The sequence below is a fragment of the Macaca fascicularis genome, chromosome 1, assembly GCF_037993035.2.
Source record: "Macaca fascicularis isolate 582-1 chromosome 1, T2T-MFA8v1.1".
In the NCBI taxonomy this organism is placed as follows: domain Eukaryota; kingdom Metazoa; phylum Chordata; class Mammalia; order Primates; family Cercopithecidae; genus Macaca; species Macaca fascicularis.
The window spans coordinates 43941982-43967468 of NC_088375.1; the positions used below are offsets into that span (position 1 = coordinate 43941982).

Genomic DNA, 25487 nt, shown 5'->3' on the forward strand with positions numbered 1-25487 from the left:
TTTCTTCCCTTCCTGCAATTGAGACATAGGATTTTAGAGTCTAGGACAGAGATAAAACTGGAGATGTGAATTTGAGAGTGGCCTTAATATAAATGGTAGTTAAGATTATGAACTGGAGGACATTACCTGGGGTGTTTAGAGCATAAATCAGCAAAGGAAACTTGGAAGGAATAGTCAGTGGAATGGAAGGCAAACAAGCAGTGAGTTTTCAAATCAGCCAAAGAAGTGACTTGAAAAGGGGAAGAGGCCAGACGCGGTGGCTCATACCTGTAATCCCAGCACTTTGGGAGGATGAGGCAGGCGGATCACTTGAGGTCAGGAGTTCGAAACCACCCTGGCCAACATGGTGAAACCCCGTCTCTACTAAAAATGCAAAAATTAGCCAGGGGTGGTAGCACATGCCAGTAGTCCCAGCTACTCGAGTGGCTGAGACAGGCAAATCACTCAAACTCATGAGGCGGAGGTTGCAGTGAGCCAAGATCACACCACTGCACTCCAGCCTGGGCCACAGAATGAGACTCCATCTCAAAACAAAACAAAACAAAACAAACAAAAAACAGGGTGGGGGGTGGTGTAGAAAATAGTCAACTATGACACATGCTTTTAAGAGGGAGACAAAAAAATAAGGAATAAGAATTGGCTATTAAATTTGACTCTAAGTACTTGGAACAAAGGCCTGATTGGAGTGAGATGAAAAAAAAAATTGGAAGTGAGGAATAAAGATGGTGACTTTAGATACCTCTTTTGAGAGAGATGATTGTAAAGGAAAGCAGAGAAGTGAGTGATAGCTGGAAAATTTAAGTTATAGGTGGGTGTATTTTAAACAGTGGGCAATTTAAAAATTCACATGTAAGCCAATATAAATAATACAACATAGACAAGGAAGAATGAGATGATGCAGAGAGGGGTGTAATAATTACAGGAGAGTAATTACTACATGGATAAAAAGAGTAGGATTCACAGTACAGTTTGATCAGTTGGCATTAGATGGAATGGACACTTCTTCCATCGTGATGTCAGCAGAAACAGTGTTTCCTTCAGCTGTGCACTTCAGATCTGGTGATGGAAAGATGAAGTAGGTCTCATCTGATATGTTCTATTTTCTCAATGAAGTATGAGTAAGATGAAATGTTTGAAGTGGAGGAAAGTGATATAAAAGGCTTATGGAAAGGAGAGAAGCTATAGCAATAGTCATTTAGGAGAGTGAAAAGTAGACTTTGTGGCAAATGTCTGATTTCAACATTGAGCTGCCACAGGAAAACATGCAAATCTGCTTTAAACAAGTAAAGTACCCTTTTCTGGGTACTTATCAAGTGCCACATCTTTAATTGTAGGCCATATTATGTCAGCACCATTATTTCTCTACTGTGATTCAGAAACCTAGGAATTTATCTTGCTCTTCATCTCATTGTTCATTTAGACATTTTGAACATATTTTATTTTTCACTTCCATGTTTCTGTGTTGGAGGAGAGACTTCCAAATGTTTTCAAGGGAAATAAAGGTAGAACTTACACTTCACTTCTCTGATTCTCTGTTTTACTGTTTATAAAATGGGAGTAATACTTTCTATGTACAGATTTGTGGTTAAGAATTAGAGATGATATGTATAAAATACTGACCCATAATAGGCAATCAACAAATGAATATTGTAATTTTATTACCACTAAATATTATTCTTCCACCCAGAGAATAAAAAGATCTTGCTTCCTCTTTAAAATACAACTTTAACTTGGCACAGTGTTTCTAAGTTTCTTACGCATTAATTTGGTTGGAACATAAAATATTTTACTGAATGATATTTTGTATTTTGGGCTTTATAATATTTTTAGGGCCTTGGTAATGTAATACTTGAGAAAGAATAGACTTCAAACAGAAAATTTATTTCCTCATGAGATTTTATTTTTATTACACAAAGAAAATTATAATGAATAATGTAATTTGAAAAGCCCAAACAATAATAACAGTGAGGAGGGAAAATGTAGTAAAAAAGACAAAACGTAACTTGAAAGGGATTTTTGAAAAATGTCGTAAATATTATCCACATCCTCTTTGTTTATTAATAATGTTGCTGAAGACAGCTGTGTTTTGTAATCAAGCATTGTATCAATTTGAGTAACTAATACTAAGAAATGCTAATAACTTGATTGTTGCATCAGTCATTTTTGTCAAATTAGCATAACCATGCCCATGCCCATACTGTGTTCACTAAAGCAATATAGATACTACCAAAACCATCATCCAATGCCTAAAGGATAAACATGAGATATTGACATAGTGAATCTTCATTCAATATCTTCTTCTTCTATTTTGGTATGCTCTAGGGCATGTACCTCTCTTTCAGGTAGTAACCCATATTCATTTAGGAAAGACTCCACATCCCCAGCAAAAAATTCTTCAGCAAACTGATCAGCAACACTAATAAAATTGCTTATGAGTTCCCCACCTTTATAGATGAGCAGTGTAGGAAGTACATCTAAGGAAAAGCGGTCCCCAGCACCTGTATTCGAAGCTTTTATTTTACAAAACTTAACTATAGGGTATTCTGCTGCAAGACATGTTAAACTACTGTTTAGAGCATCACAGCCCTTAATACCATCTTCATAAATGTGAACAACTATTGTGGTGATCTTCTGTTCCTTTTCAATTGTTTCTAGGAATTGCTCTCCAGTTTCCAGCTCATACACAAACCCATATCTAGGCCCAAAACTCAGCTTCTGGTGCATATCCTGCATACACTGTCTACGGTATTTACGAAGGCAGTTTTCATCCTCTTTCTCTTTATGGATTAGTTCATATTCTTGAATGCTCATCTGAGAATAAAGAAATGATAGAAATTATTAAGTCAGAAGTTTTATTCCTTAGATATACCAAGCCCATTCTCAACCAAAGGAGTTTACTTTTGCTCTTTTCTCTGCCTGGACCACCTACCTTTCACTCCTGATGTGCCTTTCTCTTTCACCTCATTCAAGCTTTTGTTTAAATGTCACCTTCCTTGATTACTTTACTTAAAAAGTCCCCATCTCATGCTCTCCACTCTTTATGTTGGTTTATTTTCTTTATAGCAACAAACACTATTATATCTTATAACTTACTGATTTTTTGGAATATGCGGGATGGAATTCAAGTAAGACAGCTTTTCCTACTATTTGGAGTTCATCAGATCATCCAAGAGGTTAACTTTTGGACCAGCAGCATCAGCTTCACTTGGGAACTTCTTGGAAATGCTAATATTTGGGCACCACCCTAGGTTTACTGAATTAGAACCTATAAGACCGAGGCTAAGTAATCCGTATTTTAACAAACCCTCCAGGTTATTATTATTCACTAGTTTGGGCTGAAGTAAGAAAAGGCCCAAATTCCATTTTCTAAGATAGCTACTTTTCCTTACAGTTGGAATATAAAGTTACCTGCAAGGCCTTTCATAATAGCTACTCCATTATTAATGTATTTAACAGAATATTAAGTAACCGTTCCCCCAGCCAAAAAAGAGAAAAAGATAAAAAGGAACAATGGGACATAGTGTGATTAATAGATGTGGAGCAGCTCAGAACCATGCAAGTTAGATGGTTCCCATGTGGGATCATCTGCTGCCTCTTACTCATGTAACCTCTCAAACAGCAAATGCTCTCAATTTTTAAAGTAGAGGAGAATTGAGAACACATGAAACTAATGTTTATGAAAAACATTCATAAGTGTTGGGCACGTCACATAGATTATGTTATCCAATCCTTACAAATAACCTCTGAGATAGGTATCATTAGTGTCATTTTACAGAAGACACTGAGATTTAAGTTAAGTAAAAGTTTATGATGCTTTCATTACTTCTTTCTTTTGTTTCTGTTTCTTATATTTGTTTCCCTAATGTCCTCATTATTTTCCTTATCATATTTTTTTCTGTTTTAAGATTACTGTCTCAGGATGGGTATGGGAGTTCATGCCTGTAATCACAGCACTTTGGCAGGCCGAGGAAGGTGGATTGTTTGAGCCCAGGAGAACAGACTGGGCAATATGGTGAAACTCCATCTCTACAAAAAATGGTGGCGCATGCCTATAGTCCCAGCTACTTGGGAGGCTGTGGCAGGAGAATCGCTTGAACCCAGGAGGTGGAGGTTGCAGTGAGCCAAGATTGTGCCACTACACTCCAGCCGGGGTGACAGAACGAGACTCTGTCTCAAAATAATAATAATAGTAATAATAATAATATTGTCCCAATTTAGTTTTAACCCTAAAAATTTCCAGTGTTTTATATAATTTTTATGTTGCTGCTATAGTTCTGTTAATTTAACAGACCAAACCACACAAATTTGACTTGAAGATGTATTTGAGTATTTATATGAAAACTTGTTTCATTCACATATTCAGGCATATAGATATGTAGGCATTCAGATACATTTCCAAAGTTTAACCTTGGCATAAAATTTTTAATAATGATTATGTGTCACATTAGTGTAGTATTTTACATGTTTCAACATAGTTTTACATTTATTTTTCTTTATATGTTTTCAAAACAAGTGGAGCAGGTTTGTTATGATTCCCCAGATGGAATTTTCTGTATTTTGCTTTCTCATATTGTGAAACTACCTCTAGATCAACTCATGTATTTGTAACTAATTCTTTCCATAACTGTAGGTATTCTTGGTATGGAAGGCCACAATAGGCATTCACTTCATTTCCATTTTTTTTTGCCAGCATAAGCAATATTGTAATCAATATATTTTGTAATAGTCTAAAATGATTCTCTAGATTGATTTAGATTAGAAAACACATTGTAAATTATTTATTACTGATTTTTGTATTATCTTACCTTTCTGCTGACTCGTTCCTTTGAATCTTTGCCATTCCTACTCTGAGGAGAAGACATTTGCCTGAGAATCTCCTTCTTGCTAGGTGGAATTGAATCACTGTCTTGACTCTCTAATTTAAACTTTCTCCAGTCGTTTATTACTCCTTTAGGTCCTGGAATGAAATGAAAAATAAATTGTTTTCCTTTATATTTTCAAAAGGACTATTGTGATAACTGAAATTTGTATAAGTATTGTCATGGAATAAACTTATTATCTCCTGCATCAGAAACAAACATCTTGTTTGGACTAGAAATTTCTGACTGCCCTGCTCATAAAAATATGCTCCCACATTAATCTTGTTAAATGGGTTTTGGTAAAGAATCTTTTGGAAACATTTGCACTAATGAAAATATAAATTATGCACCTTGAACTACTGGCAAAAGGTTGAGGTTAATATGTTTAAAAATTAGAGTCCAGGTAGAAGACTAGAATTTTGGAAAAAATAGCACTTTTATTACCTAAGAAAAAAACTTCAGCAACAAACTAATATTGGCATTACAGTATTAATAAAGGAAACCAGGAATGTTGGGGAAACAAAATAACAATAGTATGTAAAGAACAACTGGTGAGCACGGGGCCTGACCTCAATAAAACTAAAATGGCTTTAGGAAAATTATTATGAGACCATCCCATTCTTCTAAGATTCTAGGACTATTTTACAAACATAGAAAGAATAGGATTGGCAGATTTTTTTTTTTTTTTTTTGAGATGGAGTCTTGCTCTGTTGCCCAGGCTGGAGTGTAGGGGTGTGATTTTGGCTCACTGCAACCTCCACCTCCTGGGTTCAAGTGATTCTCCTGCCTCAGTCTCCTGAGTAGCTGGGACTACAGGTGCATGCCACCACGCCTGGCTGATTTTGGTATTTTTAGTAGAGATGGGATTTCACTATGTTGGCCAGGCTGGTCTTGAACTCCTGACCTCAAGTAATCTACCCACCTCAGTCTCCCAAAGTGCTGGGATTACAAGTGTGAGCCACCATGCCCGGCCAGATTGGCAGATTTAAGTAAAACTAATTAAATGAAGAATGATTCAACTGGAATTCTGATATTCAGTTGACCTGATGACTAACAACATTATTCACTTAAGAAAGTCTTAAATTCTTTAAAACAAGGAATATTAAACTGATTATCATTCACTAAAGCTTACCTATATCCACACCTTTAATGTCTGTATTCTATATCGTATTCTATATGTGGATGTATTCCTTCTTTCTCCTCCATATTACCTAATAATTTTTATTTGTTATATATATGGTATATATTTAATATAAATTTGTTATGAATGTATGTATATTATATGCAGGCAATCAAAGCTTTTGGTTTTCCCATATAGTGTTCATATCAATATTTTTAGATAAGTTTTATGCATATTCGAAATATACATGTGTACATGTTTGTTTAAAAAAGAGAATCCATTTTGTTCCTGTTTTCTACAAATGGTGGTGTATTATATGCATTTTTCCTTACCTTGTTTTTTCTGTTTCATACTATATCTTGGAGAGTTTTTTGGTATACACACATGAAGAAGTTCTTCCTTAATTAGAAAATGGAAGCATGGTGTTCCATTGTGTAGATATACATAATTGACTTAAACAGTTTTGTAGTGATCTACATTGTTGTTTCCAGTTTTTTCTATGACATATGACGCTGAGTGAAGAATCTTGTGCATACATTTTTAAAACTCTGTGCAGGTATAGTTATGGTTATATAAGTAAAATTCCCTGGTCAAAGGGCATATACATTACTAATTTTGATATTGCTAGGTTGCCCCTACAGAGATTGTACCGGTTTACACTGCTATTAGCAATGTATGAGGGTGCCAAAAATGTGTTATTAAACTTAATTACTTTCACTATAGTTTTTTGTGTTACTATTTTCTTTTTCTTTTTTCCCCCATGAATAGTCTGTCCTATCTTTTGCTCATTGTTCTATTTGGTAATTGGTTCCTTTTCTTATCTATTTGTAGGAGCTCTTCATATATATTAGGAAACTGACGCTGTTGATTGAGTTGCAAATGTTTTTCCCCTATTTGTTAAATGCTTTTTGACTTTTGTTCGTGGTGACTTTTACCAGACAGCAACTATTTCTTCCTTTTTTTCCCTGTCTCCCACTTTCCCTCCATCCCTTCATCTATCCATCCTTCCTTCCTTTTTATAAATGAATTTACCAACCTTTTCTTCAGTGGTCTTTTTGTTGTTGTTTTTGTTTTTGTCATACTTAGGAAGGTATTCCTCACATTGCTATTATAAAATAAATCTCCACACATTTTGGCTGGTAGTCTTGTGAATTCTTTCAAGCTTCTGGCTAAATTTAATGGCTCAATCCAAATTAAAAGAGAGAGGAAATTACCATTCAAATAAGATTCAATAGAGTTAAATCGGAATTTTTAAATTTAAGTCATGATATTTAAGTTTTTTAAGCTCTTAGGAGTGGCATATAGATAGCCAAACATAATTTAACAGATTAAGAAAACAGACTCTGGACGAAGTGAAGTGTTAGGTTTTCTGGAGGAATACTGAAACTTATTTATTCAAAAAAAATAACGGGAATATCTTATCATTCCCTTTTTTTTTTAGATTAGAAAACTGAAATTAAAGGCCATTTAGTTACCTTTTGGTCTAACCTTGTTTACAGTGAAAGTTTGTAGTGAGGGTGGGGTATAATCAGGAGAGGGGAAAGTGACTTAATTATAGTGTAGATAAGAGGTCTTGTGATAACTGGTCAGCAAGAAATTACCAATAAGTAGTGTTTTTTTTTTTACTCTTTGACATCTAAATAAAACTGTTAGGAATTATTTGATTTCAAAAACTAATTTTCCCACTCAAATATTTTTTAGATTAGTCTAACAATTTATATAAAGATATTACTTAAAGTACATACTGAATAATGTCAATAAGAACATTAGATATTGCCATATTTAATTTTAAGTTAATAATTATTTTTTCTTCTTGCTTTGCTTGCCTGTATGTGTGGCCTGTCCTTCAAAGTCTTCCTCCAAACTTTGACTTTTGGCTTCTTCCATTTTAGGGATTCGATTTGATATAATCTATAGGAGGAACAAAGAAATAATAATGACACAAGAATTCCAGGATGTACATACATATATATATATACAGATAAATATATAGGTATATGCATATTTATAGTCTCCTGCTTCCAGATTCCGTAAGTAGGCTAAGGATAATCACTCAGTGATAAAGTATTTAGAATGTTTCTGTCCGCAATGTAAAAGGACATTAATTTAACATGTATTATTAAAGATGTCTGGACTTAAGGATTTTATATAATTCATCATTTGTCTTTTCTTAAGTGTTCCAGTTAAGTCTATGTGGTTAGTGAACATTATTTATTACTGATTTTCCTAATTTCATAATATTATGTGAAATTTGAATATATAAGAAGTAATATATGTTATTTATTTCATATAATAAAAATTAATAATTATATACTTGCTATGAACACTATGTGTCAGGCATTGTTTAAATTATTTTATGTGTCAAAACTCATTTAATTCTCATATAGCCATATGTGGTAGGGACAAATGTTAATGACATGTTATAACCGAGGAAGTTGAAGGGCAGGGAGTTTAAGTTGCTTGCCCAAGATCACACAGTAAGTGGTGGAGCAAAGATTTGAACCTACATTGTCTGACTTTGGAGCCAACTCTTAATCGTTACACTATTATGGAAATTAACATACTATAATAGAGTCATTTTTCTCAGTATGATTTGGCCAATCGAATCTTTGAATTGGCATTAAAGAATGATGGTCTAAGGAACACTATTCAATAGCATCTCTCCATACCATGGGGCAAGTTTTCATGACAACAGTATCCACCAAGCAAATGAAAATAGCCAGTAGCTAAGCCTATAGTTTTTTTTTTTTTTTTTTTTTTTTAAGTTTTTTGAGAGAGGGTCTAACTCTGTTTTCCAGGCTTCATTCAGTACAATGGTGCTATCTTAGCTCACTGCAGCCTCAAACTCCTGGACTCAAGTGAGTCCACGTCAGTCTCCTGAGTGGCGGGGACTACAGGTGTGTGCCACCACGCCCTGCTAATTATTTTTTTATTTTTTGGTATGTTGCCCAGGCTAGTGTCGAACTTCTGGCCTCAAATGATCCTCCCACCTTGGCCTCTCAAAGTGCTGGGATTATAGGAGTGAGCCCACACTCTGCCAGTTTATAGTATTTTTTACAGGCTAAAATAGAAAATCACTAAAAGCACTTGGATTTTTATTCATATGAAACTCCTTGGTGCCCTCATGTAGAATCTATTTATTCTTTCGTTCTATCTGGTTCACACTCACATCAAATATATTTCCTATTATAGCTTTGGACTATCTGGAAAACTCAATTATTATACAAACTAACATATTCCCTCAAGTGTTCATATAGTTGTGATTTTCCTGAAGTTTTCAAGTCAGGGAGGATATACTAACAGTAGATAAATTATCTTATTTTTACACTTTATTCTTTCACTTTTTTGGCTTTGCCTCCTTCTTTCGAAGTCAGTTTTAGGCACTAATATCGCACAGTTTATACTTTGAAACTCATCTTAGTTTTCTGTTGATTTACACTTCAATCCTGCATTTGGTTTGTGTGGTGCTTTCCCAAGGCGCAGGGTGGTAAGACAGAACTCTCTCTCTTAATTTCTCTTCTGCCTTTACCTTTGGTCTCCACACTTGGAGTGGTCCTGTAATTTTGTTTCTCTTTTTGCAATCCCTATCCAGAATCACTGGAGGTCAAATGTCTTTGCCAATTTGATTTTTTCCATTTGAACAAGAAAAGACTGTGAAGGGAAAGCCAATCAATTTCACAATGTTTAGGTAAGTATAAATGTAATAAAGAATATTATATTTGAATGGATTTAGTAATTAAAAAGTATAATGGAAAATGGAAAGTAAAAGCTGCTGGACAGAAAAGCCATTTTATTTCTTACTGCAACTATTTACAAATAAATTTTGATCTGAAAAGACATGAAAATTTTTGCTTCAAAAGAAAACTACAAAACAAAGAAATGTAAATTTATTTGATAATTTCAATAGCTTTTCAGTTCTCAGAAAAATAGAGACTCAATCCAGTCTCTTTACTTTTTAAGACTGGATTGTTAATTTGGGGTTACTACTATTCTCAGTAAATATACATAAGTTTAAGGAAATCTAAAAATAATTTTATTTCAAATGCTGAAGATACAGGGCACAGCTTCCTTCTTGAATTGCTTGCTGTTTACCTAGTTGACAATCTACTGGGAAAAATAAATTCCTTTTTCAGAAAAGGTTTTCACCAATTTCAAGGAATCCCTTTATTAAAAGATAATCCAGTTACTTAGGACAAAACTTATTTGTTGATTGGATTAATATATGTTGAGAATAGACTATATGCTAGACATTTTCCTGGGCTCTGAATTACATGAAGAACAAAACTCTTCCAGTATGACACTCACTAATACTAAGACTTAAATCAGCTGGGTTGCCTGTTTAAGTCAAGGACAGAGTCCATCCTTATCTAATATCTCCATTTGAGTTAGAGTACAAGGATTGGCAAACATTGGTACTGTTTACTGCCAGGGAAGCAGTGAATAGATTGAAAGAAAAATATTAAGACATGAATGTGTTTGTCTGCACTGCTTGAAGCACCTAGAGGAAGACACAAGTAGAATATTATTAGCTATTAATAGATTTCATCTACTTTCCTATTAATTTATCCTGTCACCAACTCACTGTGGGGTTTTCTGATTGTCCCCAAATCTTATCTTTTTCAAAATTTACATTAGCATCATACAAGTAATTTTTTAAAAATCTTTTTTAGACAGACTCTCACTCTACTGCCCAGGCTGGAGTGCAGTGGCATAATCTCCCCTCACTGCAACATCTGCCTTCCAGGTTCAAGAATTCTTGTGCCTCAGCCTTCCAACTAGCTGGGATTACAGGCATGGGCCACCACACCTGGCTAATTTTTGTATTTTTAGTAGAGATGGGGTTTTACCATGTTGTCCAGGCTGGTGTCAATCACCTGACCACAAGTGAACCGCCTGCCTTGGCCTCCCAAAGTGCTGGGATTACAGGCGTGAGCCACTGTGCCCGGTTGGTATAAGCAATTTAATTGGAATATTTGCAAGGTGCTTAGATCTCGGCACATGGTAACTGCTCTAGGAGTCGGTTAGATAAAATAAAAATACATCTTTTACATATGTGTATGCAATGTATCAGTCATTTAAAAATATAAACATTTCATTTACAATGCTATTATTTCGTGGTTAAAAGATTTCATGTCTACTTTAGGCTAAAACATTTAAAATGACAATAGGATTATTACAGGGCTTTGGGTAAGCACATTTTCGTGTGATTGGAAATTGGTAATAAAGTAAGGCAAGAAGACAGAAGGTAAAAATCTTGCCTTCACCAAGATTTACTTGGTTCAAAAGAATTATTGTATTTTCCACATCACAAAATTATGAAAAACTGCGATTTTGTATTTTTTAAAATTTTTAAATAGTTATATTACTGTTTCAATTAAAACCTGTAATAAGTAAAAATTGTATATGGATCCTTTGACAGAATAATGTGCATTTAAAAGAATATTATCACCCTCTTCAAAAGTAATAGTAAAAACTAATATTGGGGAGAAACACAGCTTAAAATAGAATTTTACCAAGTTAGGGTTTTATTTTCCTCTTAATTTAGGATTTTAATACTTTTAAATAGTAGTTTATAGAGAATAACACTTCTCAAACCTTGTCCTCAAAATTCTAACACCTCCCAACTATGGCTTAGTAATTACCAAGAAATAAAATGAGACAAATATAAATGGTCCTGCATGTTGTTCCTGTTTCATATATGATAGCGAGGATCTAGAATACAAAGGAAGTGAGTAAAATTTTTAAACATTAGTTTTAAAAGACTTTTTTTTAAAAAAAATCTACTCCTAAACATTTCATTATCATCATTATCCTTGGTCGCATGACAATTGTCAGTCACTTCAAACCTGTTTAATCTAATCAGACTATCTAGTTTTAAATTAACTTGTATATTCTCAGGATTGCTTAAGAAGAGCTTAGCTTTCAAGACTAGCTATTGTAGTTTACTGGTAGATTTTCAAATAGTTGGAATTATCTAATCACTGTGTGATATAGACTGACTTCTCTCCTAGCATCCACAACAACTTATAGCATTTATTTTTACATGTTTTTCTCCACTATTGTAAATTCTTTGAGGACGGAGGCAATTTTTTACTTGTTGTTGTACCTCTTATAATCATTTCATACATTGTAAATACTTCATAAATGACAGTGGCAAATTTTGAAGAACCTACTATGTGCGGGGTACTCAAGACACTATTTTTAATCCACACAAAATTATTATCCTTGTTTTTCAGAGGTGAATTGTAGACTCTGAGAGATTCAGTGACTTACCAGAGCTCACAGAGGTACAGAGGGGGTATAGAGCCAGGTTTCAAATCTCTGACTGTCAAATCTCCAAAATTTCTATTTTTTCCATTACACCATTCCACTTCAATAAAATGCTTAATGAATGAATGTGTTAACCACAGAAGCCGACCTAATTTTTTTGTATATGCATTAAAACCAAGATGAGGAAATGGAAAGCAATAAATCAATAAGTCACCGTGTCTCTAAATTCCTTGAGACAGTACTTATTTGAATGATATATTTTTGCTTTGGATTAAACCTCATTAGTTTATACTGAATGTAATAGGATAGTTTCTTTCTTTCTTTCTTTTCTTCTTCCTTTTTTTTTTGTTTTTTGAGACAGAGTCTCGCTCTGTAGCCCAGGCTGGAGTGTAGTGGCATGATCTCACTCACTGTTACCTCTGCCTCCCGGGTCCCTGTTCAAGCAATTCTCCTGCCTCAGCCTCCTGAGTAACTGGGATTACAGGCACACGCCACTATGCCCAGCTAATTTTTGTATTTTTAGTAGAGACGGGGTTTCACCATGTTGACCAGGCTGGTCTTGAACTCCTGACCTTGTGATCCACCCGCCTCAGCCTCCCAAAGTGGTTGGGATTACAGGCGTGAGCCACCGCACCTGGCCTATTTCATGTTAATGGAATTAATTTTAACTGACTAATAACGACTCTAGAACGTCAGTATAAAAGACCTGCTGTTGGTTTTTGACAATCATATGAATTGATTGAGAACTTATCATCAGTCTTGCATCTCTAGGTCATTTGTAAAAGCAAGTGTAATATGCAGTATGCATCAATTATACATAAAAATAAAGCTAGGAAATGTTCTTTCTAGAACTACTCTTACACGTGGCCAAGTTATGGAAACATTACACTGTGAGCTTTGTGTGGAGATTTATATTGTAAAGTGAGATATTTCACTCATGGATTCGTATCAACCAATAAAAAAATTAATCCTATATTCCAAAGAATAGTATTTGATTTTTAAAATGTATTTGAAGTTACAATTCTACAGATTCAGAGATCTTTAAGATCAATTTCTAAAATAAGTCTATTTGTTTCTTAAGCTTCTTATGATCTAGCCCAAGTTTTGTATAAAATCTCAGTGTGTGGCTTATGTTTGAAAACTAACACTTCAGTCTCTCAAACTTTCTGCCACTCGTCTATTCGTCAGAAGTCATAAATAAACACAGTTCCTTGGTACCTTTGTCTGCTTGGGCTGCTATAACGAAATATAGACTGTGTGGCTTGAAAAACAGAAGTTAATTTTCTCATAGTTCCAGAGGCTAAACGTCTCAGATAAAGATCTAGTAAAGCTGGCTTCTGGTGCGGGCCTGGTTCCTGGCGCGCAGATGTCTGCCTTCTCACTGTGTCCTCATATGACCGAGAGTGGGTTAGCTCCCCGGTGTCTTTTCTTGTAATCCTATGGGATCAGAGCCATACCTGTTGACCTCATGTAACTTTAATTTCTTCTACAAAGCCCCTATTTCCAAATACTGTCATATTGGGGGTTAGGGGCTCAATGTATGAATTTTGAGGGAATATAATTCAATTCATAGCTCCTGGATCTGACTTTTGCAAAGAATGACTTTACACAGATGTCCACTATTTCTTTATCTCCATAGCCTGCCTTTTCTTTAATTCCTAAAGCTTTGAGCCTCTGGATTTTTCAGGGTTCCCCACCTACCCTTTAAAATTGCAGTTGGGGAAATGAGGCATACCTAAAATTAACTCTTTCTTTTTTTTTTTTTTTTTTTTTGACTATTTACTAGTTCTTTCCATGCCTGTGGACCCCCAATCCTGGGATGCCATAGAAGAGCCCACAAAAATATAGGCCAGTGGCCGGGTGCGGTGACTCATGCCTGTAATCCCAGCACTTTGGGAGGCCGAGGCGGGCGGATCACGGGGTCAGGAGATAGAGATCATCCTGGCTAACACGGTGAAACCCCGTCTGTACTAAAAATACAAAAAATTAGCTGGGCGTGGTGGTGGGCGCCTGTAGTCCCAGCAACTCGGAGGCCGAGGCAGGAGAATGGCGTGAACCTGGGAGGCGGAGCTTGCAGTGAGCCGAGATCGCGCCACTGCACTCCAGCCTGGGCCACAGAGCGAGACTCCAATTAAAAAAAAAAAAATTATATATATATACATATATATATATGCACGCCAGTATTCCCCTGCATGTTAGGTAATACAAATGCCAGTTATTTATTTGGCCAGTTTCTGGCTTGTTTTGAAGTTAAGGAAAATATTAGTATTCTATACTAACTGCAGTAAAATTAAGGATATTGCTCTAAAAAATTAAATCAGAAAAGTGGTGTACAGACTTAGTATAGAGCATATATACTCACTTTAGTCCAGGTAAGATCAAGTAACTAGTAGAATATCTAAAATATATATCATATGCAATATTTTCCACACAGAGAAAAATATTTTTAGCATTTCAATAACTGTTATTATCCTTAGCAAACTAAAAGGTTGATGCTCAGTAGAAATAATAGACTTTATTTAGAAGGTCTGAGGTTCAGGTAAATGTATCCGCATTCCTTTTTTCTTTTTCAATTATGATGAAAGGTTTTCACAGTCTTATTCTGATACTGGTTTCCCCAAGTACAAAGTAAAGAAATTAAACAGCCAAACATTAAATTATCTGTTTACTTATAGCATACCTGACATCTTTCCATGGATGTACAAAACGCAGAAAACATAGAGCACTGAAGTAGCTCCAATGTAAAATTTTCAGAGTAAGATTGTTTTTTGTTTTGTCAAATTTAAAATAAACAATCTTTTTTCTTTCGTTTACGTGAAAGCATATATTCATATTCCCTTTTGGAAACACATAGAGTAAGAAACTGTTTCAGAGAAGGTGCTGCACTAAAAAGGCATTATTATGACTGAACATGATTAAACATGGGATAGAAATAACAGACTGGAAATCAAGTACGGAAGTGAAATGCCTGTTTAACTCAACTGAAGTGAAATTTAGTAAGTTATCTAGCTTGAAGGCACTATCTGGCACATATTATGTTTTGAGATGGCTAAAACTAAGAAAAATTGCTATGTGGGCAAAACTGACAAAAATTCTGCTTCATTTTATTGCTAGAAATCTACATTTGGCATCTTGATCTGTGTCCCACAGAGTGTCACACTGTGTTCTAGTCACCCTTGCAGGGCTTTATGCCCTATTTTTCTCTGCCTCTAACTGTACATCTCCTTAGGTCTCTGCTTTCCTGTTTTCTAAGGTGACTGTGAGCTAATCTGATCAACTAAGCCAAGCTAATGTGCTCGCCAATACAGATACATTAATATGAAGTGTTTTAACCCCTTCCATGAATATCTTCCCCAATGCCATATTGGACTCTATAGAAAGTAGTTCTGCCTTTCCTTTCTTATTACAATAAATTATCAGTGGTGAGAATTTCATATCAGATAGCTTTGACAACACCATGTCAGATCACAAAAGTATTACTGGGCTTGTGGAGACTTTCAGTGTCTCTACAAGAGACACAAAGGAGATTTTATACCTCATAACAATTAATTTCTTGAATTAATTGGAAGTGAAAAATGGGAATGATTATTTGATTTGAATGTAGCATACTTGTTTTCCAACAAATTGTCTTCCTTACCCATGATTTTGCAGATCATAAGTGATTTTCTGTTTGATTTTCCTTTTTGCATTTATGTTGTAATGCTTTATATATCTTTTCTGAATTTCAGTTCTCTAATGGAGTAAGACAAAACTTAGGGTTTTTGTTACTACCTTCAATTATGTTAGTTGTTAATTTTGGGATAGATCAACTTTTACATTTTGTGGTATCATAATAAGAGTTTTCTTTAAAATTAAATTTTGAGACGGATAGTGGAATACAGGACACGTGGTCCTCAAAATGCCTATAACAAATTAGAAAATTGTTGGCAGTCAGCAAATGTTAGTTTTCTTTCTTTTAAATACAAAACACTCATCTTGATGCTGTTGAAAAATTTCCTTACTTTATGCCTGACTTCCCCCTACCCCCAGTATGTAGATAAAGTTCATAAGAACTTTGATAGAAAAACTATGATAGAAATTTTGACATAAGACACTATAGAACAGATGTAATATTTTCTGTTTCTACCCTACTCAAATAGTTTTGCTTTTTCAACATCTATGGGACTGGGCAGGGGAGTTGTAGGGAGCCTTTTAAACAATTTGTATGTCAGGAATGCATAGCAAATATCAATTTCCTGTCTGTTATCCTGTATCATCAATTAAAAAAATTTACTCTGGAAATATGAGCTTTAAAAGTCATAACTGAATTCTTGTTCCTAGTGAAAAGACATCCACCAATCCAATTTTGCTATTACAACATACAGATATTCTTTTACTTGTTCTGGAGAAAATAGAATTTATAACCGCCATCTTTTTAAAAGTGTCTCTTTATCTTGTAAATATACATATTCCTGTACATATTGTTTGAATTCCATTGCAGACATTATTATGAATGGTTCATATATATTTTGATAATGACATATAATGTCAAATCCACTTATAAACATAATATTTAGGCAGAAATCGTCTTGATGAATTAGATGATCTCTAAGTTTTTTCTAGCTTTAATATTAGGTGATTCTAAGTAGCACGTACAATGGACAATATGTATATTATATATATTTAAAATGGATTCTATAGTGAGAAGTTATTTTTGCAGTTAATAAAAATACTTCATTGCAAATCAATTACTGCACTCATTTTCATAATGCAAAACTGTAAGGTTTATTGGTAATAATAATAACCTCCATGGGAACAAAATAGAAAAAAAAAAAAAAAACAACTGAAAGAAAATTTTCACTGAATTTAACAAATATCAACAAACTCTCAGTGTTCTTTTCTTTTAAAACCATTATTTCTGTTCCATTAAATTTCTAAAGTAACCTTTCAAAACAAACATTATTTCTACTTTAAAAATTAAAAACCACCAACAAACCACCGCCACAATAACATACTACTAAGGAAAAGCCTCAAAACATGCCTTAGCGCTGGATGAATATAGTAGTCCTCACTTACCTGAGGTTTTGCTTTCTGTGATTTCAGTTACCCTTGGTCAACCTTGGTCCAAAAATATTAAATGAAAAATTCCAGAAATAAACAATTCAAAAGTTTTAGATTGTGCAGTGTACTGAGTAGCTTGATGAAATCTCACACTATCCTGCTCTGTCTGGCCTGGGACATGAATCATCTCTTTGTCTACCATATCCACACCATACGCATTACTCTCTTGGTTATCGGATTGACTATTGCAGTGCTTGTGTTCAAGTAACCCTTATTTACTTAATAAGGTCCCAAAGCACAAGTGTTGTGATGCTAGCATATTGTTATAAAGCTTCTATTTTATTATTAGTGATTATTAACCTCTGACTGTGTCTAATTTATAAATTAAACTTTATCATAGGTATGAATGTTTAGGAAAAAAACATAGTATACACAGGGTTCAGTTCTATCTATGGTTTTAGGCATCCAGTGGGGGTCCTGGAACATATCCCCCTTGGAAAAGGGGCAACTACCGCACTCCCTTTCCAACTTGGGAGCCAGATCTTCCAACATAAAGTTCAAGGACTCATCATTTATTCCCTTAGTTTTCCCTTCACTCAAAGGAAATTTAAAATTGCAAAATGAGTTCTCCAATCATGGTCTTATTTTAATAGTCTAGAATATCAGGCTAAACATTGCATGTTTACTCTGAATCTGTATTAGTGAAGATGACTGGTGGAAATCACTGAAAAGAGAGAAGGATACACTGTATTTAATTGTCTTTGTAGTAGAGAATTCAAAACTTTATGTACTTTGAACTATTTTAAATTAACACAATAATATATAAACAGTGAATCACTATTCTTTCCCCTAAGGTAAAATTTTAAAAATTATATTATCAAAAGGACTACTTGTGGACTCACTGTTTGGATCTCTGTGCCTGGTGTCCTTGTTCAGTGGGTGAGAATCCCTGTCTACTGAACTCCTCTTGAACTTCAGTAGGTTTAAGCTCAGATTTAAAATCCCCAGATATTGATGACCCTTGCAGAAATAGCTCTGAACAAGTAATAGGATTAACAGAATTAGCAAGACCTATTCATTTATAATAAGGCAAAGCCAAACAAAGAGTAGTCAGTTTATATTTTACAGAACACATTGAATGGATGAGAGACAGAGATCATTATGAGTACTTATTTATCACAGTAACATGAGTTGTATTCATTAGTCCCATAATCCTCTATTGAGCACTTACTTTGTGTGAAACAAGCAGTACCTAGGCACCAGGGTACAAAGACAAGTAAACCCCATTTCCTATATCGTGGGGCTTGCAGTCTAGTGGGGGAGATAGGTAAGTAAAAAGGTAATCACAATGAAGTGCTATGATTACTACAACATTGGGAGGAGTAAGAGAGATACTATGATTTTCATCTTCTCTTACTACAGGCTTTTAATACAATTTTTTTCAGATGGGCTTTGTTTTTTTTTTTTTGTTTTTTGTTTTTGTTTTTTTTTTTTTTTTACAGATCTTGCTTTCTGGATTCTAGTTTTATTGGCATTTTCTCCTTTTCACTTCTCCTTATTGTTTCTGGTTTTTGCCATTAAAAATTCCTTTCCTGCTGTTTTTTAATGGAGTTTTGAGATGTAAGGGAAGTAGATGCATGTGTTTCATCTTTCGTCTTTTCCTAACATCTTTAATTCTTACAACCAAATTCTCATCTAACTTTGCCAAAGTAGGAGATTTAATTTACTCTAAGCTTAAAACTGGAAATTTTTAATTAGCAAGAGGACAAAATTTTAATATTAATGGCAATTAAAATGAATACATTTAGATATTTAAATTATAAGGTTTAGTCATACATAGCTTCACCCAGAAACTTTAAGTAGATCTTAATGCAATTTAAACAGTGATAGTGTCTAAATAAATTTTAATAGTTATGTTTTATTATACTAAATTAATTTGTTATTTATTTACTCTGTTAGTAGGAGGGAAATCTGTCACATTTCAGAACTTTGTTGGCTTATACATTTTTTTATCGTAGAATTTGATTTGAAGAATAGAAAAGAGTACATAAAATTTACAATATTTAAGAGTCACAACCATAAATATTTTCATAGAGATTCTTCCAGAAATCAAAGTATTTTCTAAATTAACTTTCATTTTCATCCTTAAGTCAGATTTTTACCTCGCATTTAGCAGGTTTCATGTTTACCTCCCATTTAGCAGGTTTCCAGTTTGTGTGCTATACATGTGCTTTTCAACAAAGTTTCTCAGGGCAATTCACTTTCAGTTTTTATGAACTGAGTGTTTTTTCTCTAGCTAAAGAATCTAGAATGTAGTCAGGTACAATACAAATGTAACTTAAAAGATGCCTTCTGATGGCAAATGTGAAGAAATTTAATATTTCAGTTTGATGATAAAAAATGTCATAGTGGTTTTAACATTCAAAAATATGTTTTAAGTTACTGTCAAATATAGTGTGGTACTCATATGTTCAAATATGTAATATAGGTACAAGTATAGAGACTTATGGTTAAAAAAAATTACTATAGCAATTCCTATGCTACCGCCACCTTCCCAACACAGATATTTTCATAATTTGCTTTTTATTTTGTGCTATCTCTGGCACTTGTTTACTGGAAGGATTTGGGGTCATTATGGACTTCACACACTTGCCTCCATTTTGGACAAGCATATTTGATCTAATTGCTTCAATTATGAATTGAGTAATTTTTGTAGATCATGAAAACTTGTCAAGAAAAGAGTCAAAGCCCAAAAGGTCATTATTTCACACATATGATTCTTGATTGATGTAAAAACATTTAAAAGTATCAGAATTATATGTTGATGTACTGTTTAGATTTTTATATATGATTTTACATCCAATTTTAAGAATACTAAATGCTTTACAAGGCACAAACATTATAAACCAGCTGAAAATATCTTAGAAAACAGGAATAAAAATATTAATAATTAGGACACTTCCTGAGTGCTCATCATGCCAGGTGAGGTACTAATTGTTTACTTTGCGTAATCTTTACAACAATCCTTGGAGGTAGGTCAAGTATAATTTTATAGATGAGGAGACAGGCTTGGATAAGTTTTGTAACTTATCTAATTGATGCATTTATTCCCCAATGTTTGTGGAATGCCTACTGTGTGAAAGCACTCTTCTATGGACAAGGTATTTCTATATACAGCAGCAAGAAAACAGTTTTTATGTTTCAAATGTTGACATTATGTCCATGCAGACCCCAGCGTTCGAATTCAGGTATGACTTAATTCCATGTTCCACACTATTAACCAGTAAAGTCTCCTGTTTAGGGCAGATTAAATTACCTGCTCTAAAAAGATGAAATTATAGAATTTTCTTTAAATTCTAAACAGCCTTCAATGGAGATTTTTCTGGTTCCAGGGCTGTCATACATATCTACTTCCTCTTTTTTTTTTTTTTTTTTTTTTAGTGTGAGAAAGTTAATTGTAAGGACAGAATTGACAGAAAAGTGTGAATTCCTTAGGAGTTCAAGGACAGCTATACACTCTAGTCCTAGGAGAATGGAATGTCAGCTCAGAATCTTGGAGGATACAATGCTGCGTAAATACCTTAGCAGCTGGGAGGGGTCTGTTGATCTTCCCAGAAGGACTCAAACACCAAGACTGCGGCTTTCCATCCCACTAACAGCATGCACTGCCTGCCCCCAACCCTGCTCCTCCTGCCATGGCTGATCTTCTGTCACTAGTTAATACTCTTCCTAAGGCCTTCCATATCACCTTTACTTTACAGCCTGTGCTTCCTCAGTATTTATTTTCTTATTTCTTCTGTTTTCCATAACCCCCCTCATGGCCTTGACTCTACTCAAGACACCTATCTATAGAAATTTTTTAAGCCTCCTATCTATTGATAACAGCTTGGCTATTTCCATGTTTCCAAATGAGTATTCTGGGAGAATCTGATTTGTTTAGCCCAAACCATTTTGTTTCATTATGCCATTGGCATAATTTGGCCAAGGTCACACCCTTGGTCTAATCAGCTTTAGCCAGATGGCAAGGTTATGTGACCTACATAGGGCTACCCTTTCAGTAGGGGCTGGGGCATTTTTAGTAATAAAGGGTGTAAGTGAAGCAGATGCTCTGGCAGACATGGTTTTTACTAAAAATAAACCTTATCTTACTTTGAACTTGAAAACATGTCCCTCAATCTTCAAATAGCAGAATTAAATTTAGAGCTGGAAGGGCATGTTGGAAACAAGACCATACTGCTGAAAAGACTTACCAGAATGAGATAGTGCTGTAATTTATTCTGTTTAGGATTTTATTTCCCTTTTCTGATATGTGTTCTACTCTTTCTTGTCTGAATTTTATTCTTCTTGATTGAGAAGAGGAAAGCAAGGTAAGAATTCCAGTTTCTCTTTCTCTTTGCAATTTATTATTCTTGTAAAGAGGAGACATGTCTTCCTTCATTGTCTTCTTACTATATGCATAATTTAAAATCTTTTTATTCTTAACATATTTTTGAAACCTAGTTTACTTTGGATTATAGTATTCTTAATATTATTTTATCATATTTGATTGCATACCCTTTTTTCCACCTTTTTATGGTATCCTTTAACAAATCATCTGGGCATTCACTGAGATGTTACAACATCAGCCACTTTATCTTTCTCCTTTCCTAAAAATATGTGGAGATAGTTATTATCAGAATTTTATTATCTCTTGATGTTTTTTCTTTTAAAGAATCTTTGACAAAAGAATATATAACTTTTTTTTTTTTTTAAGAGAAGGGGGTCTCATTATGTTACCCAGGCTGGCCTTGAAGTCCTGGGGTCAAGTAACTCTTCTGCCTCAGCCTCCCAAGTAGCTGGGATTATAGGCGCCTTTCTTCTGTAATGCTCATTGCCTTCTATATATCTGTAGCACTTATTCTTCTATAGTCAGCCTTCCTTTTCTTTTCTTTTTGTAGCTTAAGTCCCTTAGTGGTTTCCTTTTGAAGGTTTACAACACATCCTTGTTACTGGTTGGTTTTTTCTTTGCTGGACAGAATTAACTCTGGAGTAGCAATTTGATGTTTTATCCTCCATCTTTTGAAAAATATTGTCAAAAGATGGAGGATAAAACATTATCCTCCATCATCAAGAAATTTTTATTTGTACTGAAGGAAGTTTCCATGATAGTCCAATATCACTAGATATTCCTTTATATCTAGTGATACCCACCTGAGGCTGGGTAATTCATAAAGAAAAGAGGTTTGTTTGACTCACGGTTCTGCAAACTGTACAAGAAGCATGGCATCAGTAACTGATTCTGGTGAGGCCTCAGGAAGCTTTTATTAATGGCAGAAGGCAAAGGGGAGCTAGTGTGTCACATGGTGAAAGTGGGGCAACAGAGACAGGAGGGAGGTCCCAGACTTTTTAACAACCAGATCTCATGTGAACTCCTTACTGCTAGGAGGGCCCCAAGCCATTCAGGAAGGATCTGCTCCCATGACCTAAACACCTCCCAGAGGGCCCCAGCTCCAACTTTGGGGATCACATTTCTTCTCTCTCTCTCTCTCTCTCTCTCTCTCTCTCTCTCTCTCTCTCTCGACAGAATCTTGCTCTGTCTTCGGAGGGGGGGTGCAGGGGTGCAATTCCAGCTCACTGCAAACTCTGCCTCCCAGATCCAAGCAATTCTCCTGCCTAGGCCTCCCGAGTAGCTGGGATTACAGGCCTGCACCACCATGCCCGGCTAATTTTTGCATTTTTAGTAGAGACAAGGTTTCACCATGTTGACCAGGCTGTTCTTGAACTCCTGACCTCAAGTAATATTCCCACTTTGGCCTCCCAAAGTGCTGGTATTACAGGCATGAGCCACCGTGCCCGGTCCACATATTCTTTTAAAAAATCTGAGCATATTTCAATTTTACTCCACATATTTTGCTATCTTTACAGGGAATGCATACCGAATGCAATAAATAATATGCTTTTCACATTCCATTATGCATATTTTTCCAGAAAATGAATGTTATTCTCAGAAGAGAACTCCAAAAGGATTTCTATGAAGTTTCTGGCAGAAAACCAAGAAATTTACAAATGCAAGTGGTATTTTCATTTTCTTTTTTTAAAGACCATGATGTAACATAAGAAAACAAAATACTAGAAGTGAAAGGCTGGCTCCACTGAAGATGTTCAATAATAAGATTTGATTTTTTAAAATCACATCTTTTATGGGCTCTCAGGACATGGAAACAAGATAAAAAAAAAGGTGGTTTTCTGGAGACTTTCCAATCAAAGCAATGAATATTTAAAGTCAAATAAAAGGTAAATGGAAAAAAATACAGTAAGGTACAAAAAGATGATTCCTTGAAAGACATCAGAAATCAAGCCAGAAGAAGAGCAGTCATAAAGATTCACAGGAATTAGGAAGAAATTTTGAAATAATTAGGAAGTGGTTTTAAATAATGATATAAACTGTTTTACATAGGACCTTAAAAATTGTGGTGCTATATTATTATATCATTTAATCCTCATAACAAGATATGAAGGGTACTATTGCCTCTATTTTACTGTGCAAGCTGTTGTAGAGAGGTCTAGTAGCTAGTTAATGGTCACACCTCTAGGAAATGAGAATCAGCATTCTAACCCAGGTTGCAAATCCACTGTTCCTCCACTAAATAACACACAATCTATTTCTATACATCACTGTATGGATCATAGGCAATAAAATTAAACCTAAAATGTCAACAAAAGCAAGTAAATGCATCTTGGCATTTTCCACAAACATTTGGTATGATTCAAAACACAGGGAAAAATGATAATAAAAGAATAAAACAGGCCGGGCGTGGTGGCTCATGCCTGTAATCCCAGCACTTTGGGAGCCTGAGGGGGGCGGATCACGAGGTCAGGAGATCGAGACTATCCTGGCTAACACGGCGAAAACCTGTTTCTACTAAAAAATACAAAAAATTAGCCAGGCGTGGTGGCGGGTGACTGTAGTCCCAGCTACTCGGGAAGCTGAGGGAGGAGAATCGCTTGAACTCGGGAGGCGGAGGTTGCAGTGAGTTGAGATCACGCTCCTCACTCCTCCAGCCTGGGAGACAGAGCGAGACTCCATCTCAAAAAAAAAAAAAGAGGCGGGGGGTTGATTTTGCCAAATTTACCTTTTAATTTGTATGAGTTCAAATATCTAATTTGAGATATAGACAACTTAGCAAAATTTTCTATGACATGTATGGCACCAGATATTTAAAATCTCATAACTATTATTTTGACTGGTATGCAGCACATCACATGACCATAAAATTGTCTAAGGAAATAATCGATGCTCCATTGCTTAACTATTGCTTAATTTGTTTCACTTAGTTTACATTTTCTACTGTTTTTTTAAGAGATAAAGAGATAGAGACAGGACATTACCTTAAGTGAAACAAGCCGAGTACAGAAAGACAAATATCGCATGTTCTTACCCATAAATGGGAACTAAAAAGTTTATCTCATGGAGGAAGAGAATGGAATGCTAGTTCACAGAGGCTGGGAAGGGATAGGAGATGAAGAGAAGTTGGTTAATGATTTCAAAACTAGAGTTAGACAGAAGGAATAAGTTTTGATAGCACCGTAGAGTGACTAATGTTAATAAAGATAGATTGTCTAGAAGAGATATGAAATGTTCCCAGCCGAAAGAAATGATAAATATTCAAGTATATGCATATCCTAAATACCATGATTTGATCGTTAAACATTGTATGCATGTATTAAAATATCACACGTACCTCATAAATATGTACAATTATTCTGTATCAATAAAAAATAAACCCAACTGTTAGAGCTAACAAATATATTTAATGATATTGCAGGATAAAAAATCAACATACAAAAATATGTTGTGTCTCTATACACTAACAATGAACTACGTGAAAGGGAATTAGAGAAAACAATCTCATTTACAATTGTATCGAAAAGAATAAAATACTTAACAACTAAATAGATAAAAGACTTAGATCCTGAAAACTACAAGACATTGCTGAAAATAAAATGTAAAGACATCTCATTTTCCTAGAGTGGAAGATTTAATAATGTTACAATTTTAATACCACCTAAACCAATTTACAGGTTGTATTTAATCTTTATCAATAATCCAATTTTTTATGTAAATAGAAAATCAATCCTAAAATTCACAAAGGACCCTAAATACCCTAAACTATCTTTAGAAAGAACAAAACTGTAGGCATAACACTTCCTGGTTTCAA

The 25487-nt window shown here is 34.7% G+C and overlaps 1 protein-coding gene and 1 long non-coding RNA gene across 5 annotated transcripts; one reads left to right on the top strand and one right to left on the bottom strand.

The window, feature by feature from the left end:
• Nucleotides 1–1878: 1878 nt before the first annotated feature.
• On the bottom strand, nucleotides 1879–18258 carry PDC (phosducin). 4 transcript variants are annotated; one of them, XM_045394084.2, is made up of 5 exons: nucleotides 18192–18258; nucleotides 17305–17346; nucleotides 7806–7890; nucleotides 4806–4957; nucleotides 1879–2811 (listed from the first exon to the last, which is right to left on the bottom strand). In XM_045394084.2, the coding sequence occupies exons 3-5, from the start codon at nucleotides 7864–7866 to the stop codon at nucleotides 2284–2286; spliced, it is 741 nt and encodes a 246-aa protein (XP_045250019.1). In that variant the 5' UTR covers nucleotides 7867–7890; nucleotides 17305–17346; nucleotides 18192–18258; the 3' UTR covers nucleotides 1879–2283. The 4 variants fall into 4 exon arrangements, with proteins under 4 accessions (XP_045250019.1, XP_045250028.1, XP_015302692.1 ...); XM_045394093.2 differs by having other exon boundaries at nucleotides 7016–7890; XM_015447206.3 differs by lacking the exon at nucleotides 17305–17346.
• Nucleotides 18259–21518: 3260 nt separating this feature from the next.
• On the top strand, nucleotides 21519–23409 carry LOC135969362 (uncharacterized). The gene is made up of 2 exons (XR_010584557.2): nucleotides 21519–21656; nucleotides 23257–23409. It is a non-coding gene; the product is annotated as an uncharacterized lncRNA (long non-coding RNA).
• Nucleotides 23410–25487: the final 2078 nt, after the last annotated feature.

What these genes read in the sequence shown, in the direction of transcription:
- PDC (XM_015447206.3), bottom strand. Translation starts at nt 7,866, where the DNA reads ATGGAAGAAGCCAAAAGTCAAAGTTTGGAGGAAGACTTTGAAGGACAG. An exon ending in AGGACAGGCCACACATACAG is followed by an intron (nt 4,958 to 7,805) that starts GCAAGCAAAGCA and finishes ATTTCATTCCAG; the next exon opens with GACCTAAAGGAGTAATAAAC. An exon ending in AGGAACGAGTCAGCAGAAAG is followed by an intron (nt 2,812 to 4,805) that starts GTAAGATAATAC and finishes CTTTATTCTCAG; the next exon opens with ATGAGCATTCAAGAATATGA.